General features: G+C 36.8%; 1 protein-coding gene across 1 annotated transcript; it reads right to left on the bottom strand.

The window, feature by feature from the left end:
• Positions 1-1915: 1915 nt before the first annotated feature.
• On the bottom strand, positions 1916-19390 carry LOC128213923 (tyrosine-protein kinase SRK2-like). The gene is made up of 11 exons (XM_052920038.1): positions 19270-19390; positions 18328-18505; positions 17955-18054; positions 17591-17695; positions 9558-9649; positions 9146-9304; positions 8103-8249; positions 7616-7875; positions 7187-7340; positions 4535-4666; positions 1916-4190 (listed from the first exon to the last, which is right to left on the bottom strand). The coding sequence occupies exons 2-11, from the start codon at positions 18488-18490 to the stop codon at positions 3976-3978; spliced, it is 1527 nt and encodes a 508-aa protein (XP_052775998.1). The 5' UTR covers positions 18491-18505; positions 19270-19390; the 3' UTR covers positions 1916-3975.
• Between the last annotated feature and the right edge of the window lie 223 nt (positions 19391-19613).

Below are 19613 nucleotides of genomic sequence, written 5' to 3' on the forward strand. Positions count from 1 at the left end.
TTTGTACTCATTTTATATCAGTTATTAACAACTTGTTACCAGGGAAACCAATAAGAAAATGCTTACATAAACTACTAAGTTCTATGGATTAAAACAATTAGACTTGTGACAGGGATAATTTCATTCTTAACAGAAAAGTAGAGCTTTCTTGGAGAATATTGAATAGAAGGTAAGGTTGAGATGTGGCGGTCATGATGTCTGCATTTTGCCCAGGAGAATCTTCCACCCAATGTCATGACTATACCTTGATGTGTTTTCTTCGAAGAACAGACCGGTTGGAGAGCTATATTAAAACACACCATTTGAAGGGCTATATTAAAACACACCAGTTGAAGGGCTATATTAAAACACACCAGTTGAAGGGCTATATTAAAACACACCAGTTGAAGGGCTATGTTAAAACACCAGTTGAAGGGCTTTGTATAAACACACCAGTTGAAGGGCTATATTAAAACACACCAGTTGAAGGGCTATGTTAAAACACACCAGTTGAAGGGCTATATTAAAACACACCAGTTGAAGGGCTATATTAAAACACACCAGTTGAAGGGCTATATTAAAACAAATCAATTGAAGGGCTATATTAAAACACACCAGTTGAAGGGCTATGTTAAAACACATCAGTTGAAGGGCTATATTAAAACACATCAATTGAAGGGCTATGTTAAAACACACCAGATGAAGGGCTTTATTAAAACACATCTGTTGAAGAGCTATTCTTAAACAATAGTTGAAGGGCTATTATTAAACACACCAGTTGAAGGACTATATTAAAAAACATCTGTTGAAGAGCTATTCTTAAACAATAGTTGGAGGGCTATTATTAAACACACCAGTTGAAGAGCTATATTAAAACACATCTGTTGAAGGGCTATTCTAAAACACACAAGTTGAAGGGCTGGTCTGTTTTAAATTTGTAATATAGCCCTTCAACTGGTGTGTTTTAAAATTGTAACATAGCCCTTCAACTGGTGTGTTTTATTCAAGCCTTTTCATGTAGCCTTATAACTGTTGAAGAGCTACATGAAAGGACATGAATTGTAATGAATACCCTGAGATATCGAGTATGATTAAAACACATCAGTTGAAAAGCTAAATAAAAACAGACCAGTTGAAGGGCTATATTTAAATACTTCAGTTGAAGAGCTATATTAAACACACCTGTTCTTGCTTAGGTAGGAGGGCTTTCACATAGTGCCATTTGGTACTTTCTCTACCCGACTTGTTCCTGTTTAGGACACTGACAAGGTTTTTAACTCAATCACATAAGATTTTCTTATCTAAATATATTGAGGCTAAGAAGCAAACTGCAAACCCTCCTTATTTTACATCCCTCGTTTTCCTACGAGTATCACAAGCAGAAGTGAGCCAAGGAAGTTTAGGGATTATGCATCATTGATCAAGTTTTGAATGGGAATAAAACTTGGAAGCCCTGATTCAGGTTCTGATGGGTTAAACACTAGGCTATTGCCACATAACAGAGGTTGCGGCAACTGATTATTAGGTTGACTAAAATACTAGAAGGTAGTTTGTCATTAATGCTAAAATGACCACTTGGGTCATCAAATTTGGAGTCTCACTTAATATTCGGAAATGAAAAAGTGTCAAGGTCATCATAATCATTTTGCAAAAGTTCGCTAAAAAGGTGAGTCTATGTACCCGTAGTTTGTCCTAATAATTGTCTCATTTCATTTTTACCAGGAAAGTCAGTATAGAGGGGGTGTGGTGTCTAAAAAAACATCTTTTGTTGTGATATGTTACAAAAATACTATTTTGGGATTAGGTCACATGACTTGAACATACTGAACACTGGAAGTCGAGGCATTAATGTGATATTGCTTTCCCGTATAGCATTTTCCATCAAGGAAACATTGTTGAAATGTAACTTTTAGGGGGCAAAAAAGACAAAACAATAGTTAAAAATACTTTTATGAATGATTATAAAAAATGTTATATACATAGCTGTAGACATGTGTACAATAAAGTGTTTCCAGAAACAACAATTAGGAATGATAAGTCAGATATGTTATTGTGTATCATAGGCCACAGGTGAATACAGTGATAGCTAAACATACATCCAGTACATATACTCAGTAATGTCACTGCAGAGAATCTAATAAGATTTCACAATTTCATGTCAAAGTATGGCAAATTTCACAAAGGCTTTAGGCCAATTATGTATAATATAAAGGATAAAAATACTTTGTTCCGATGCAAATGCTGGAATGCTAAAACTTATTTCTAAAACTATTAAAATCTCTACTCTATGATATGAACAGCTTTGATTATAAAGATTTCGCATTTTAAAACAAAAAAATTCTAACAACTTTGCCAGCTAAAGTTATCATATATAGTGGCAGTCAACAGAGAAAACAAACTAAACATATAATTATTTATATATAATAACGCACTATGTACACAGGAATGTATTATTATAAAGAACAATTTTGGTAAATACTCCTTACCTACCAGATTATAACACGAGATAAGGACAATAGAGAAGAGAACATACAAAGACTCAACACAGAATAAACCTGTAAAATCACACATGACCATTCAAACTATTCTAGGTTACTTTGATTGTTTTGCATCTTAAACTGAAGTCCCAAAATGAGGAGAATTACTGTAGTTGTTTGAACGTGAAAATTCCGACCATTATAAAAGTACCTTTGTCAAAATTGCTTCTTTTATAAATAATAAATAAATTTTCTAAAAAAGATGTTTCAAAATGAATCTTAACCATCACAATAATACTATATGAATAACAATGTACATTATAAATAGCTAGAAATATTAAATAGGTTTAATTAGATTACAAACAATATAAATGCATAGAAAAACCAACATTCAGTGGCATACATTTAATCTCCCTTTAGTGTCGTATATTATTCAAAAATCATCAATTGATGTAAATGTTACTGATTATGATCAATTATCAGGCGAAATGTATGTAACTAACTTCCAAAAGCATTAAATGAATAATGGCAGCAAAATATGATACCAAAATTGGATGGATGAGTGAATTCTGTTTTTGTAAACTACAATCTGAGTACGAACAAATCTGTTTACACAAGGAGAGACCAAGACACCCACATAGATTGCACAGTCAAGACAACACGGAAATAGGATAAGAACCCTCTAACTACAATCTACATCATAATTTGAATTTACTGGGAAAACCTGTTTCGATGTGATTATTTCATTGCAGTTTTTTAAACACCAGTAACTTAAGTACATACCGGTATACAGCATATCAACTATAGCAGAACTAGGTCTTGTTGTAGATGGGATGTAATGTACCAACTATGACACATCAGTTTTCTGTGGCTTAAAATAGAATGGAAGTGCTCACAATGTAAAATGATTTCAAGATCATTTGTTCTTTTAAGATAGTTAATAATTTTGTGCAAACAAAATATTTCACAGAATGCCCAAATCTGCCCATTTTGAAATTTAACTACCAGACCTGTTTTTGGTTCTCATGGTTCACTGAGGATTTCATTATCAGTAGCAAATGCTACTTTAAGTTTCAAAATGTATTTGACAGCTCCAAATGATGTTTTATTCAGCCTTTTTCCTAACAAAATGAAGCAGCTATCAACTTTCACAACCTGAGGTTAATTCTACATACCTAGACAAAATACACACAGAACCAAGAGTCAAGATCAAATTTGTTCACTGAGAAAGACATTTCATATACAAGTCTCTGCATATCAGATAATCATGTCAAATATTATTATCAGTAGAATAGTTCTGATCACATATGCAGAAAAAAAGTCTGGACTATTTCCTATTGCAATAACCAAAAAATACTCTCACTGCTTTCTTCAATGTTCTATTTTTCGAAAAAACAACAACATATAAAACTTATCTATAAAGCAATAAGAACAGTATAAGATCAGAAACCAAGCCAGAGACCCCACCCCAACCCCATAACACAGAGTTCTATAAGGCTGGACCCCACGCGCACATCCATTAATCCATGGGCTTGTACTCCCCCTCGGCAGCCACCAGGTAGTTGTTGAAAAAGTCCTGCAGGTAGGCGAAGGTCGGTCGGTTCTCCGGGTTACGATTCCAGCACTTCATCATGTGCTCGTAGTAGGGCTCCTGGCAGATTACGGGCCCACCCGTGGGCTTCGGCATACGGTAACCCTTCTCTACCCGGTTCAACACCTCATGACCATTCATGCCTGAAAATAACACAAATAGACAACATTGTAAGTCTACTATTTCTTATAAGTCCAGTCTGTTTTCCAAACTTGCAATAGTATCACCAATATTACACCAATATTATGTTCATGCACATGTATGTAACTAATTGTCTAACACATCAAAAAGTTATCTTTATATCTATATAACAGGTCAGTGAAAGAGCTAATAACGTTTTCTTTTGTATTTGATTTGAAGATGTTTGTTACATGAAATGGATCATTCTATTCAATTTTTTTCTATATGTTTCTTACATACCAATTGCATAAAACTGTTCCCATCACCATAAAAACAGCTCTATATATTTCTACCACATTGTGTTTACCTGGATAGGGTACGCGCCCAAATGTTATCAGTTCATACAGCAGAATGCCAAACGACCACACATCAGACTTGATGCTGAACTTCCGGTCAAATGCAGCCTCTGGTGCCGTCCACTTGATTGGGAACTTTGTATCTGGGAAAATACACATTTTTATTATGAGGACAATAGTTTTGCTAAAAAAAGTATAAAAGCTTTTTAAACATATCGAAAACCAGACACATACCTATTCTAACAAGAAGAGTTAAAAACCAAAATACAATCAGGATGTACCTGTCACAAGCAGATGAATGTATTGAGCAAAAAAAGTAAGAAACCAGGAAGTAATTGTATGTACTTTAACAACATCCTAGTCACAAATGTACACCAGACTTGTACAGCTAAGGAGTTCCAAGTAAGCTATGGCGTTTCTAGAACAGGTGTAGAGTCTCTTGTACACTTATGAATTGTCTAGTACAGGTATAGAGTCCCAAGTACAGCTATGGAGTGTCTAGTACAGGTGTAGAGTTTCTAGTACAGTTATGAATTGTCTAGTACAGGTAAAGAGTCCCAAGTACAGCTATGGAGTGTCTAGTACAGGTGTAGAGTTTCTAGTACAGTTATGAATTGTCTAGTACAGGTAAAAAGTCCCAAGTACAGCTATGGAGTGTCTAGTACAGGTGTAGGGTTTCTAGTACAGTTATAAATTGTCTAGTACAGCTAAAGAGTGCTAAGTACAGCTATGGAGTGTCTAGTACAGGTGTAGGGTTTCTAGTACAGTTATAAATTGTCTAGTACAGCTAAAGAGTGCTAAGTACAGCTATGTCTATGGTCTAGTACAGGTGTAGAGTCTCTAGTACAGTTAAAGAGTCTCCAATACAGCTTTAGAGTCTCTTGGACAGCTTTATAGTCTCTTGGACAGCTTTATAGTCTCTAGCACAGCTATAAAGTGTCTAGTACAGGTATATAGTTGGAAGTACAGATATGGAGTGTCTAGTACAGGTATATAGTTGGAAGTACAGATATGGAGTGTCTAGTACAGGTATATAGTTGGAAGTACAGATATGGAGTGTCTAGTACAGGTATATAGTTGGAAGTACAGATATGGAGTGTCTAGTACAGGTATATAGTTGGAAGTACAGATATGGAGTGTCTAGTACAGGTATATAGTTGGAAGTACAGATATGGAGTGTCTAGCACAGGTATATAGTTGGAAGTACAGATATGGAGTGTCTGGTACAGGTATATAGTTGGAAGTACAGATATGGAGTGTCTAGTACAGGTATATAGTTGGAAGTACAGATATGGAGTGTCTAGTACAGGTATATAGTTGGAAGTACAGATATGGAGTGTCTAGTACAGGTATATAGTTGGAAGTACAGATATGGAGTGTCTAGTACAGGTATATAGTTGGAAGTACAGCTATAGTCTTAAGACTAGATAAAAAGTCCATAGTATAGGTATAATCCCCAGTACATCTATAGAGTCTCTAGCACAGCTATGGAGTCCCTAGTACAAGTATTGAGTCTCTAGCACAGCTAAAGAGTCTCTAGTACATTTATAATTTAAATGCTTTAAATATGAAGCCTCATATGTTTGTATAATTCTGACATATTTCAGTGTCTGTGAAGTTATTACTTTAAAAAACTTTTGAATATTCATGAACCTACTTACAATTGCTCATTTCACATAAAGCAACCCACAACAGCTCCTTGCATCTAAAAGCAATCAAACAACTGCTCCTTGCACCTAAAGCAGTCAAACAACTGCACCTTGCACCTAAAGCATTCCAACAAAGTCTCCTTTATCATTTTTGTTCATTTAAAAACCTTCTCCACACTAAAAACTGCTCCTTTCACCAAAAGCAATCCAACAACTGCTCCTTGCATCTCAAAGCAATCAGACAACTGCTCCTTGCACCTTAATCAATCAGACAACTGCACCTTGCACCTAAAGCAATCCAACAACTGCTCCTTGCACCTAAAGCAATCAAACAACTGCTCCTTGCACCTTAAGCAATACAACAACTGTACCTAAAGCATTTTAACAATTGTTCATTGCACCTTAGCAATCCAACAACTGCTCCTTGCACCTAAAGTAGTCCAACAACTGCTGCTTGCACCTTAAGTAGTCCAAAACTACTCCATGCATCAAATACAATCCAACAACTGCTCCTTGAATCCAAAGCAGTCAAACAACTGCATGTTGCACCTAAAGCATTCTAACGGCTCCTTTATTTTTTTGTACATTGAAAAACCTACTTCTAACTCACAACTGCTCCTTACACATGAAGCACTCAACAACTGCTCCTTGCACCTAAACGCAATCCAATGGCTACTCCTTACACCTTAAGCCATCATCCAACTGCTCCTTGCACCTTAAGCAATCCACAAACTGCTCCATAAAGCACTCTTACAACTGCTCCATGCACCTAAACCACTATAACAACAGCTTTAACAAAAAGCATTTTGGTTCAGTGCACACTTAACACTTCATTCTTTATGTGAAACTGAATAAATTAAGTCTGTCTCACAAGGTTTACATTTCCTTACATACTGCCAGTAACTCGAGACGTGAAAATGACAGTAAATAAAGAAGATTGAACCTTGTCTCTTTTAGCCTCTTGAACTGGACAATAGCCCAATATCTGACTCATCTAGCGAGCACATCACTTACTTTCATGTGCCTCATAGATGTCCTCTTGTATGAGTCGTGCTAGCCCAAAGTCAGCGACCTTGACCTCGTTGTGCTCCCCGACCAGGATGTTGGCTGCCCGCAGATCCCGGTGAACAAAGTTCTCGATCTCCAGGTATGCCATGCCGTCAGCAATCTGAAGCATAGTCATGGCTGTCATACCGACTTTACAAGATAATTTTAAGTTATAGAAATGTTTAATTTGCTTAATACTCAAGAAAAGCTGTTCAGCGATGTTAACCATTAGTAGAATGAATTTGCATATATCCAGAATGCCATAAAGACATTAGCAATTGCATCAAAACATAAAGCTTTTGATGCAAGATCAATATCAGTTTTCTTGTTCATTCACAGAAAAATATAGCACATGGCACATATTCTACAACGAATAATATACGGCAAGCATTGTACCTGTCCAGCCATATCAGCAAGGATATTGAATGTGAGGTGCTTGCCCTCATCTTTTCGGAGGTAGTCGAGCAAGGCGCCGTTCGACATGAGCTCTGCAATGATCCAGATGGGCTCTGTCTTCGTGCACACGGCCATCAGCTGGACGAGTTTGGAGTGTCTGAGCTGGTGCATAAGTTTGGCCTCCTCAAGGAAGGCGTCCACCGTCATCTGGCCCTGCTTCAATGTTTTTACAGCCACATCCACAGTGTTACGCCACTTGCCTGGGAATACACAGGTGATGTCGTTTAAAGCTTTGGAAACATTTTTTTCTAAAACTGATATCCAAAATATTTTGTAGTCAATATTTTTAAGTACTTTCAAACTTATGCATAGTGTTTTGCAATAAATTTTTATGTAAGATAGTGATATCTGTATGTGTGTGGCTCATTATCTGGAGACTAAATGTACACATATGTGTTCTATTAACTAGAGAACTCCCAAGCCATACCTGCATAAACCTCCCCAAAGCAGCCACTTCCAAGTTTCTTGAGGAGTTTCACCGACTCTCTGGCAACCTCCAGTTCCCTGAACTGTACGAGAGGCCTGATCTTTGGGCAGGCAATGTCCAGCTTACAGCACAGCCCATCAGCAGCATCTTGGTTATACAAGACATAACAAATAGAGTATCGCTAAACTCCAGAAACAGGTCAAGCTTTCTTTAAACAAAGCCAAGGCAGAGTGTTCCATTCAAGATTATTCCAAACTACCACATCAACCTAGCAGGGCCCTTCCCAAGCTATTTATGCTCCCAGTCTGTTTTTCAAAATCTGTATCACCGGAGCTCTTGAAAATCATATTGCGTTAAATTAAACTCCCGGGGCACTTATATTTTCGTACATGAAAAATTTCCAAAAGCAAAAAGTAGGTCTGCTACTATCGAAACCCCGTGATGTTGCTTTTTCTTGACCAATTAGCGCGTGCCCAACATGGGTTATATCTCACATAATTTGACAGGGTGTTGTTTTAACAGTTTATTGATATCATGTTAATGACTCTCTTTATAGCATAAAGCAATAGTCAGGGGTTTTGATGCGGAGTAATTATTTGGATGATTAGTTATTTTAATCTCTTATTTCGAAAGTTTGCACTTGGGGGAATCCAAATTTGAATTTGAGTCAGATTCACAGTTGGAATCTTAAATCTTTTAAGTTTTCAACAAAAATTCACTCGTTTTATCAAACATAACTAATGACAGAGCATGCAATGTGAAGAAAGATACAAGACGAATGGTTACTTCGTTCTCTTTGGTATAAATAATTCCTGATTCGCAACCAGGTAGGTATTTTGATAGCTGTATCCAAATTCAGGATGGTTGAGGTCCAAAACAAATTGACTTAATACTGACCTGGTAGCCATGTGGGAATATCTTTTGTGTGTGAGTAGGTTGTTACCTTATGTTCTATTGCCTGTGACAATTTTCATGCCCTGTGATCTGTTTTATATGACAAAATGTATATACATGATTATGTATCAACTTTGAAAAAAACCTACTTCTGTAGTGGCCCGTCAAATCCAGCATATTTTCGAATGTACGTTTTGGACTGATGTAAAACCCTCCATTGTCAAGGCGGCGTATTCGGTAGTGTTTCACACAGGCGTCATTTGACTTGGGGTCGTAATCTCTCACAGAAAGCACATAAGAGGCCCGATCTGGAACAGGCATCCCAACAATCAGGACATTGTGTATACATGTGTTAGAACTCATAAAAATAATAATTATTATTGATATGTACATGACGAAACAAATACTTTTTTAATTCCCCAAAACACACGCTTAGCTTTAATTGTAATAATATCACAATTAAAGCAATAAATAATAGCGCAATTGTGAGAGCAATGAACAATATATAGCTAAATATTAACTACAATGTATAGAAATGGAATGTTATTCCTATATATCTACCTCCGGCCTCGCGGACCAGAAATGTTCCGGTCGGGTTGCCAGGCAACAGTAGCTGTTTGTCAGCTTCTTTCCTCTCCACGTTATACCACCAGCTGGAAATACAAGAACATTAAGAACTTCAAAAATGCACATTTTAAATAACTTTTTCAATTTGATAGGGTGACCAAACAAGTCTTTCAGTACATGTAACATCTAAAACTATCTAAATATACTAAAAACTATACTATAGTGTGCGCCAGGTGTAGGCTGCAATTTTTGTGCTTTTCAACTTTTGGATTATTTTGCATAAACGAGTGACTCTAGAGTTTAGAATTTTGGTAGAGATACCGTATTATATCATGCATAGGACGCACTTTTTTACCCCCAATTCTCGTCTTAAAAATTGCCTGCGTCCTTTCTATGCTATTAGAATTTCATCTGTTTTTCACATTTTTTTCCAATCCTTTTCAGGTCGAAAATATCAAATCTTTTCAAATATGCGAAGGTGTGAAAAACACCCGCTGTCTGTCATTAGAAATACATCAATAGAACAAACTTTTGCGATGGTAATACCGTATGGTTGTTTGTTCCCACTTTACCCGACGTGCCTTCCACTGGCAAGGCTAATTACTGACACGCATTAATTATGCCGACAATTAATCCGCGCAGCGACACGCCTTAACAAAACAATCATCAGTTTTGACAATACACAGTTGCGATTGCAACGGCTGCAACGGTTGCAACGGTTGACTGTTATTCAGAAGGCATGTGGGGACTATTGCAACGGATACAACGGTTGACTGTTATTCAGAAGGCATGTGGGGACTATTGCAACGGATGCAACAGTTGACTGTCAGTCAGAAGGCGTGTCGGAATATTACGGCATTTGTAATATGCGTGAATGTTCTCAAAATGTCAAGACATATCATTGTTGTGTACGCTAAATTACCAAAATACGACGATAATTATCGAAATACACAATACAGTTATAGAATTATGCCTTATATACAATTTTTTGTTTGTTTTTTACTTCAATATATGTTATAAATACTTTACCAACCTCAAATTTTCGGCTCCGATTTTGACATTTTTCCACTGCGTCCTATCTTATATATTAAGGGTTTTTACCCGTTTTTTCAGCTATTATTTTGCCTGCGTCCTATCTATGCTAGCGTCCTATACATGATATAATACGGTATCTATGAACTTGCGACCAACATGTTGCTGAGTTTGTTTTGTGGAATTATTATTGGATTATTGAGATATATTGATTTGAAACAATTGAAAATACATAAATATTGGAGATATTGGATTTATACTTTCAATATATCCATAGTGTTTGTGAACAACATCTCACACATAGTAATGACTAACCTATTGATACAGTATAATAGAGAACAATTATTGGATTTGAGATCTGCACCTAGAGGGACCATACTACCAAATGAAGAAACATTATCAGTTTTGAAAGAGTATAATCTGTTGAAATATAGAGGTAAACGAGCTGGTCGGCCAAGGACAAAGTCTAATGCTGGCATTCATTTGGCAAACTTAGTGCAAAATAAGTTAGACCCTACATTTATCAAAAATTCACATAGACAAAGGAAATTGGAAATTGCTACCGTAAATACAAGGCCAATAAGAAATAAATCTGCTGAACTTCTCCAGCACATCTTTGAGGAAAATATTGACTTTTGTGTGCTAACTGAAACTTGGCTTCGGCCTGATGGTGACGATGTTGTTAGAGGTGAACTTTTTCAGGATGGCTACTGTTTTGATGACAGTCCCAGACCCGATCGCAGTGGTGGGGGAGTAGGCATTTTGTACAGAGATAATGTTAAAGTGTCTAAACTTTCTAGCAAAGTTTTTCAGTCATTTGAGTGTGTTGAATGGAAAATATCAATCCACACTTTCATTCTTTTTGTGGTTGGTATATATAGACCACCATATTCCGAAAAACACCCGGTTACTCAGGCTACATTTATGATAGAATTTACTGAGTATCTAGAACATGCCACGGCGCAATCGGGGTCCATGGTAATTCTTGGCGACTTCAATAGTCACATAGACATTATATCGAACTGTTAAACCAAACAATTTTTACAATGTTTGAACACATTTGGACTGATTCAGCATGTTAACACACCTACGCATACCGGTGGGCATATCATTGACTTAGTAATCACGAAAAAGGAAGATAAACTTGCCAGTATCAGCAACCTAATCACAGACTATTACATTTCTGATCATTGTTTTGTGACCTGTAACATAGAGCAATCTCGTCCCCCACTGGTAACAAGAAGCATAAAATCACGTAACTGGAAGCGTGTATCTAATGAACTGTTAGAAAAGGATCTGGGAGAATTGAATTATTTGACAGACAAATCCTCCACGGTCGATGATCTTGTTTCTGAATTTTGTAAGTCTACAGCTGGCATAATGGACAAACATGCCCCTTTCAAAGAAAGAGTAATTACATGTAGACCCAATGTTCCATGGTACTCTGGCTATTTGAAACATCTTAAGCAGTTTAAACGGGCAATAGAGAAAATTTTCTTTAAGGACAGGTCTGACATTACTAAAAAGGTGTATAAGAATGTACAAAACTCGTATACTGCTGCATTAGCATCGGCAAAGAATGGGTTCTATCAAAACATAAACAATAACATGAGGCAGAGGTGAAGAGACTGTATAATGTCACTTCCGACTTACTGGGACGGTCAAGGGATAATCCACTTCCACCTCACACAAGCGAAGTAAACCTGGCAAATGACTTCTTACGGTATTTTAATGACAAAATTACAAAACTTTGCAACGAACTGGACAATATGGACACTCAAAAGTCATTACAAGCTACGTGGACAAATGCAAGATCGTGTGACCATGTTTTAACAGAATTCCAGCCATTAAGCGAGAATGACATAACTAAAATTGTGAAAGATTCAAAATCAACAACATGTGAACTGGATATTTTGCCTACACCAAAGCTTAAAGAACACTTGTCAAAATTATCACCAGTAATAACTGAAATTGTCAATCGGTCATTATCATCTGGCGTGTTTCCAGAGGAATGGAAGATTGCCGTTATCAAGCCTCTTTTGAAAAAGAAAGGCCTACCTCTAGAACTGAAAAACTATCGGCCGGTGTCCAATCTTACTTTTCTGTCAAAGATTCTTGAAAAAGCGGCAATGAAACAGATTTCTTGTCATATTGAATCCAACAACTTGCTACCATCTTACCAAAGTGCATATCGTAAATTTCACAGTGTTGAAACTGCTATGATGGAAATGTACAGTGACCTTTTAGATACAGCTGATAAACGCCGCGTATCCATTGTAGTTATGATTGACCTCAGTGCCGCGTTTGACACCATCGATGTACCAACACTGCTTAAAATTTTACATGGTGACTTTTTCATCCAAGGCATCCCATTGAAATGGATTGAGTCATATTTACCCAACAGAACAATGAAAGTTGTCATTGAGCAGTCGGCATCTGATACCGAACCATTGAGATTCGGTGTCCCTCAGGGTTCTTGTGCTGGCCCAGTACTATTTACTCTATATATAGCTGCCCTTAACAAAGTAGTGCAGAAGTATCGAGCAGATCTATATGGATACGCGGATGACCATAAAGTTGCCTTCAAATTTAGAGCTGATGATACTGAAAGTGAGACAATCGTTCTTTAACAACTCAATGATTGCCTTAATGATATTGTGTTATGGATGACTGAGTTCAAACTAAAGATGAATAACAGTAAAACAGAAATAATTGTCTATGGGACACAGCAACAACTGTCCAAGTTGAACATAACCAGTGTTAACGTTGGTGGGATCGAAGTCAACTGTGTCGATACTGTTCGAGATTTGGGGGTACAGATGACCAGTACTCTGAGTTTTGATAAGCACATTTCCAGAAAGTGTCAAATAGCAAATATGCAATTAAGAAATCTGAAGACAATCAGAAAACATCTTACTCAGAAATCCGCAGAAATACTCGTTCATGGTCTGATACATTCACATCTGGACTTTTGCAATGGACTATTCACTGGTATTCCAAGTTACCAACTGGACAAATTACAACGTGTACAGAATCATGCTGCACGCATTGTTACTGGTGCCACATACGAACAACCTAGTGTGGAGATTCTTAGATCTTTACACTGGCTTCTGATTCGTGCCAGAATTATGTTTAAAGTGATTGTGACTGTGTTTCGTGTTGTAAATGGCACAGCACTTTCGTACCTTTGTGACATGTTTATTTCATCTAAAAACCAATACCGACAAAGACTGAGATCATCCTCGTCAAGTCATCTCTTTGACATTCCAACTACAAAAACTAAACTTGCTGATAGATCTCTAGCAGTTGTTGGACCTCAGTGGTGGAACTCATTACCAAATTATTTGAAGGACATTGCTAATGAAAAGCAGTTTAAGTCAAAACTAAAGACTTACTTGTTTGGGCGGTTTAACAATTAGAATGTTGTGTAAATGACTACATCAAAGATACTAAACTCAAGAGTGAATATACGAAGTGCTTTTAAAATCATATCGCATATAATATTTCTTTAATATCATTGCTAATTTTGTTTATGTATGTATGCGATGTTTTGTTCTGATATTGTACAGCGCAACTGAATATTTTATACATTTTTGCGCTATATAAATGCTTTGTATTTGTATTTGTAAATATATACAATTATTTGAATGAATGGTGTAAGTCCTTTTCTTTACAAGTTCATACAAGATAAGAACATCAATCATGCAAGTACATGTTTTATCAGGTTTTATAGTTTTAAGCATGCGTAGTATAAAACTTTATTTAAAAGTAAATTTATGTGCTTTTCTGTCCTTATTGTCATTCTTACTCTTTATAACTTGATAAATCTATGCGATGTATGATTTTCCAATAGAGGGTAAAAGTATAGCAATACTGCCTCGATGCGAGATAAAATTCCAATGAGTTTACATTCAATTAAGAGCAGGTATAATATATCATGAAGAGGAAAAAAAGATACTTTGATCATGTTTACATAAAACAACATTAAATGTGTATCTTTATTTAATATCATTAAATCATCCAGGTAAACATGTGATGTGCATGTACCATAATAATTATTTATGCCAACAAATATAGTTCAATAGATTAGAAATGCATTCAGGTGAAGTTAAATTCATAGGTGGAATGTAATGTTTTGTCCGCAAAAAGCATAAACTCCCTGATAAAGCCTAGGATAGGCAGATAACAGCCATTTATTATACAGGTAAATACTACCATCAGAAAGACACACTCGGTACATAAATTAAACCTTGTACACACACCTAACCAGGAAGAAAACATATTACAATGATTTGCCTTGTACATGTACTATAAGAACTAAAATGATATTAGCATAAATATGGTGTTTAGGAAGTAAAGAAATGTCAATAAATTGTCGTTATAACCTATTGAACAAGAGCTGTCACAGACACAATATTTCATTGCTTTCACCAGAATTTTTATGTCAAATAATAAAGGGCCATAATTTGCATTACATGCAAGATCATTATCAGACTTGATAAGTGAAGTAGGCAGGATATTTTGGAGTCATTTTTCAATGCAATACATCAAGTAGTAACTGAGATATTGACTTATGCAAGCTTACATGCAAAACCTTAACCAGAATTACTAAGTCAAACAATAAAGGGCCATAATTTGAATCATATACAATACGGAGTTAACGTATAATTGATGATTTAAGTAGGTTTGGTGGTTGTGAACACAAGGTTTCATTGCAATACATGTGGTGGTTATGAACACAAGGTTCCATTGCAATACATGAAGTATTTGCTGAAATATTGACTTAAATCTACTTACATGCAAAACCTTACCAGAATTGCAAAGAGAATTAATAAAGGGCCATATTTTACATCGACTTATCTATATGGATAAACTAGAACTCCGCGAGTCGGATGTGTCGTCTGACGAATTATATACGGTTGACATTACAGCTGTTAGATTGGCATATTATTCATTTATAGACAATGATGTTGCCATTTAACTTTCAAGTGTAGGTGGCATTTGAACTGAAGGTAACAACGTTAAGCCAGACAAAAATTAGCTACGAAAGTTAACAAAGGACAATAACTCTAAAAAATGGGAGCAAGAGTTATGGTTCTTGTGCACTGCACTTGCCCTTAATGAGATCTATCTAACTAAGTTTCAGGTTGATACCTCTTATAGTTTACGATATATGCCCCTGACAAAATATAAGCTTGAAAATTAACAAAGGGCAATAACTCTAAACATATAGATGCAAGAGTTACAGTTCTTGTGCACTGCACTTACCCTCAATGAGATCTATCTAGCTATGAAGTTTCAAGTTTATAACTACAAGACTACTACAAGATATGCCAGGACAAAACTTTAAGCATGAAAATTAACAAAAAGCAATAACTCTAAAAATATGGAAGCAAGAGTAACAGTTATTGTGCACTGCACTTGCCCTCAATGAGATCTATCTACATATGAAATTTCAAGTGGATACCACTAATAGTTTACAAGAGATATGCCCCTGACAAGTGAAAACGGGACACGGACGCCAACAAAGGGGAATAACTCTAAAAACATGGAAGCAAGAGTTACGGTTCTTGTGCACTGCACTTGCCCTCAATGAGATATATCTAACTATGAAGTTTCAAGTTGCTACCTCTTATAGGGTTAGGGTTACATGTACATGTCCTGACTAGTGGGCCGATGCATGCATAAACTGAAAATGTCCTGACTGGTGGGCCGAAGCATTCATACACTGAACATGTCCTGACTAGTTGGACAATGCATGAATACACTGAAAATATCCTGACTAGTGGGGCGATGCACGCATACACTGAAAATGTCCTGACTGGTGGGCCGAAGCATTCATACACTTAACATGTCCTGACTAGTTGGACAATGCATGAATACACTGAAAATGTCTTGACTGGTGGGCCAAAGCATTCATACACTGAACATGTCCTGACAAGTGGGACAATGCATGAATACACTGAAAATGTCTTGACTAGTGGGCCAAAGCATTCATACACTGAACATGTCCTGACAAGTGGGACAATGCATGAATACACTGTACATGTCCTGACTAGTAGGCCTATGTATGCATACACTGTACATGTCCTGATAAGTGAGACGATGCATGCATACACTGTACATGTCCTGACAAGTGGACAATGCATGAATACACTGTATATGTCCTGACTAGTGGGCCTATGTATGCATACACTGTACATGTCCTGACAAGTGGGACAATGCATGTATACACTATGTCCTGACTAGTGGGCCTATGTATGCATACACTGTACATGTCCTGACAAGTGGACAATGCATGAATACACTGTATATGTCCTGACTAGTGGGCCTATGTATGCATACACTGTACATGTCCTGACTAGTGGGCCTATGTATGCATACACTGTACATGTCCTGACTAGTGGGCCTATGTATGCATACACTGTACATGTCCTGTCTAGTGGCCGATGCATGAATACACTTTACATGTCCTGACTAGTAGACCAAAGCATGAATACACTGTATATGTCCTGACAAGTCGGAAAATGCATGCATACACTGAAAATGAGTGGTGGGCCGAAGCATTCATACACTGAACATGTCAGGACTAGTGGGACAATGTATGCATACACAGTACATGACCAGACTAGTGGGCCGATGCATGCATACACTGAAAATGTCCCGAATGGTGGGCCGAAGCATGCATATACTGAACATGTCTGGACTAGTGGGACAATGTATGCATACACGGTACATGACCAGACTAGTGGGACAATGTATGCATATACTGAACATGTCTGGACTAGTGGGACAATGTATGCATTCACTGTACATGACCAGGCTGGTGGGCCGATGCATGCATACACTGAAAATGTCCTGAGTGGTGGGCTGAAGCATGCATATACTTAACACATCCTTTTGTGACTGGGATTATTTGCTGTGCTTCAAAGAAGTTGAAAAAAATAACTTATAGGTTTATATTCTAGCACATAGGCATACATTAGTGCACTTACTCCTGTGACTGTGGTGAGTTGTCATCCTTGGTGACGTAGTTACTGGGAATGTAGCCCTTCTGTCCGGAGGCCAGATGAGTGGCAACCCACCAATCGGAGTTCTGACTGCAAGATGAGTATACACACACGATCAGTGATACAGTTTTTGTGATGATAATACATGTACAAACAGCCTTCTAGTATCATTGTAAAAGAGAAAAACAAATACATACTTAATAATACCTCATATATATTTCCTGACTTATTGAGTAAAAAAACTCACTAGACCAAATAAAATACAAGCATAATTCCTCTAAAATCTAATCCAACTGTTACTCTTTCATTTCAAGAATTTACAAATAATGATATTTTAAAAAAGACGTACCTTGTTTCCTCATCAACTTCCAACTTATCTCCCTTGCGGAAGCTGAGATCATCATCATTGATGGCATCAAAGTCATACAAGGCACGTACAGTCAGGCCATCTGGAAACCAGGATAGCTTGTTAGCAAATGAAAAATTCTATTGCATTATCACTATCTGAACTCCATTACATTTTGATTTACCAGTATTCAATCAAAAACTGCAATTTCAGTTCATCAATGTTCGTCAATTACCAGGCTTGAAGTATCCATTTGTTTACAGAAAAAGGACAGGTTATGGAGTTACACGTTTAATCCCAATCATAAATTCTACCTTCACTCATGTTGACGTCACAATCGTTCAAATGCATTCTTTAGTTATAAGGCTCTACTAACCCTTCACTTTCGGTGTAGACGGTAGAGGTCTGACGGGGTCGTTGATGGACACATTTACATTGTTAGGGGAGACTGGCACCTGCTGTGATCGGTTCAAATCCTGATGGGAAGGGAGGGTGCTTTCCCTCGGTTTCTTTTCCTCATTGCTGAAACAGTTGCCCATGGCTGACACATCACACTGAAAAATATTATGCCAAGTACATTAATTTTATTGATTAATTATGGATAAATAAAAATGTTATCAACCATGAAGATCATGAAATAGTATTTCAAATACAATCAGTATGTATATTATGAGCTGGTGAACATTCCTTGCATGTACAGAGCAACAGGAAGAAACAGTTGACCGAAGCTGAGTGGAAACTTTTATTCATGAAACAATTTTACTAATTAAACATAATCTCACTACTGTAGCTATAATGACAGGGTCATTAATGTTTCCAGTGGTAAGACAAATCATAGTTTCCCTGAATGCCCATTACTGGGACTTAGGGCTAGTGAACTTTGATTACATGTACAAGCTGCCTCATTAGATTCATTACGTCAGCTGAGCTCTATGCTAGAGTGGATCAAACAAAGAAACCTCTAATCCAGAGTTGGATAGTATGATGCTCTGAGTAGGGGTCAACCCCAGAACTTGCTGATCCAGTCTTGATATTACTAGCCCCTCTAACATTTAAGTCATTTGAAGTTACTCTAAACTCCAAATGAACCAAACGTAAGATATTTGAATAACGTGGTATAACCAGAGCGAAAGCTTAAGTTTAACATAGAAAGTACTATGATTGTCAAACTAAAATCCCCTCCGATGCCGATGTCACACAGTTTCAATAATTTTCATGCATGGATTGTCACAATAAACTACCGTTACAAATAACATCAAACAAGAGGGAATCTTTTTAAAACAACATGAAAAATAAAACCGGAATGGACTTATGTCACCTTTTGATTACGACATAATTGAAAAACTGTGAAACACTGAAATCGTAAACAAATTTTAGGAGCAGGAAGTTAGTCTGGACAGTTCGGCAGCGTACGTGATATCACGAGACATTGGTCAGACTCTATAAAATCTGAACATTATTGTTTATAAATCCGGGTCTACTCGGCCCAGTTAACATTTCGAATTAGTCCATTTCGGCCTACTTTTATTTGTTTATTCTGATAATTATTATTCTAATTTACATCATGAATTAATAATAAATAAAACCCAAATTATGTACAATAATGTATATAGTAGATGACATCGATGTTGTTTAGAATATTAACAGACATGTTATTTCATC

The sequence above is a fragment of the Mya arenaria genome, chromosome 13 (assembly GCF_026914265.1).
Source record: "Mya arenaria isolate MELC-2E11 chromosome 13, ASM2691426v1".
In the NCBI taxonomy this organism is placed as follows: domain Eukaryota; kingdom Metazoa; phylum Mollusca; class Bivalvia; order Myida; family Myidae; genus Mya; species Mya arenaria.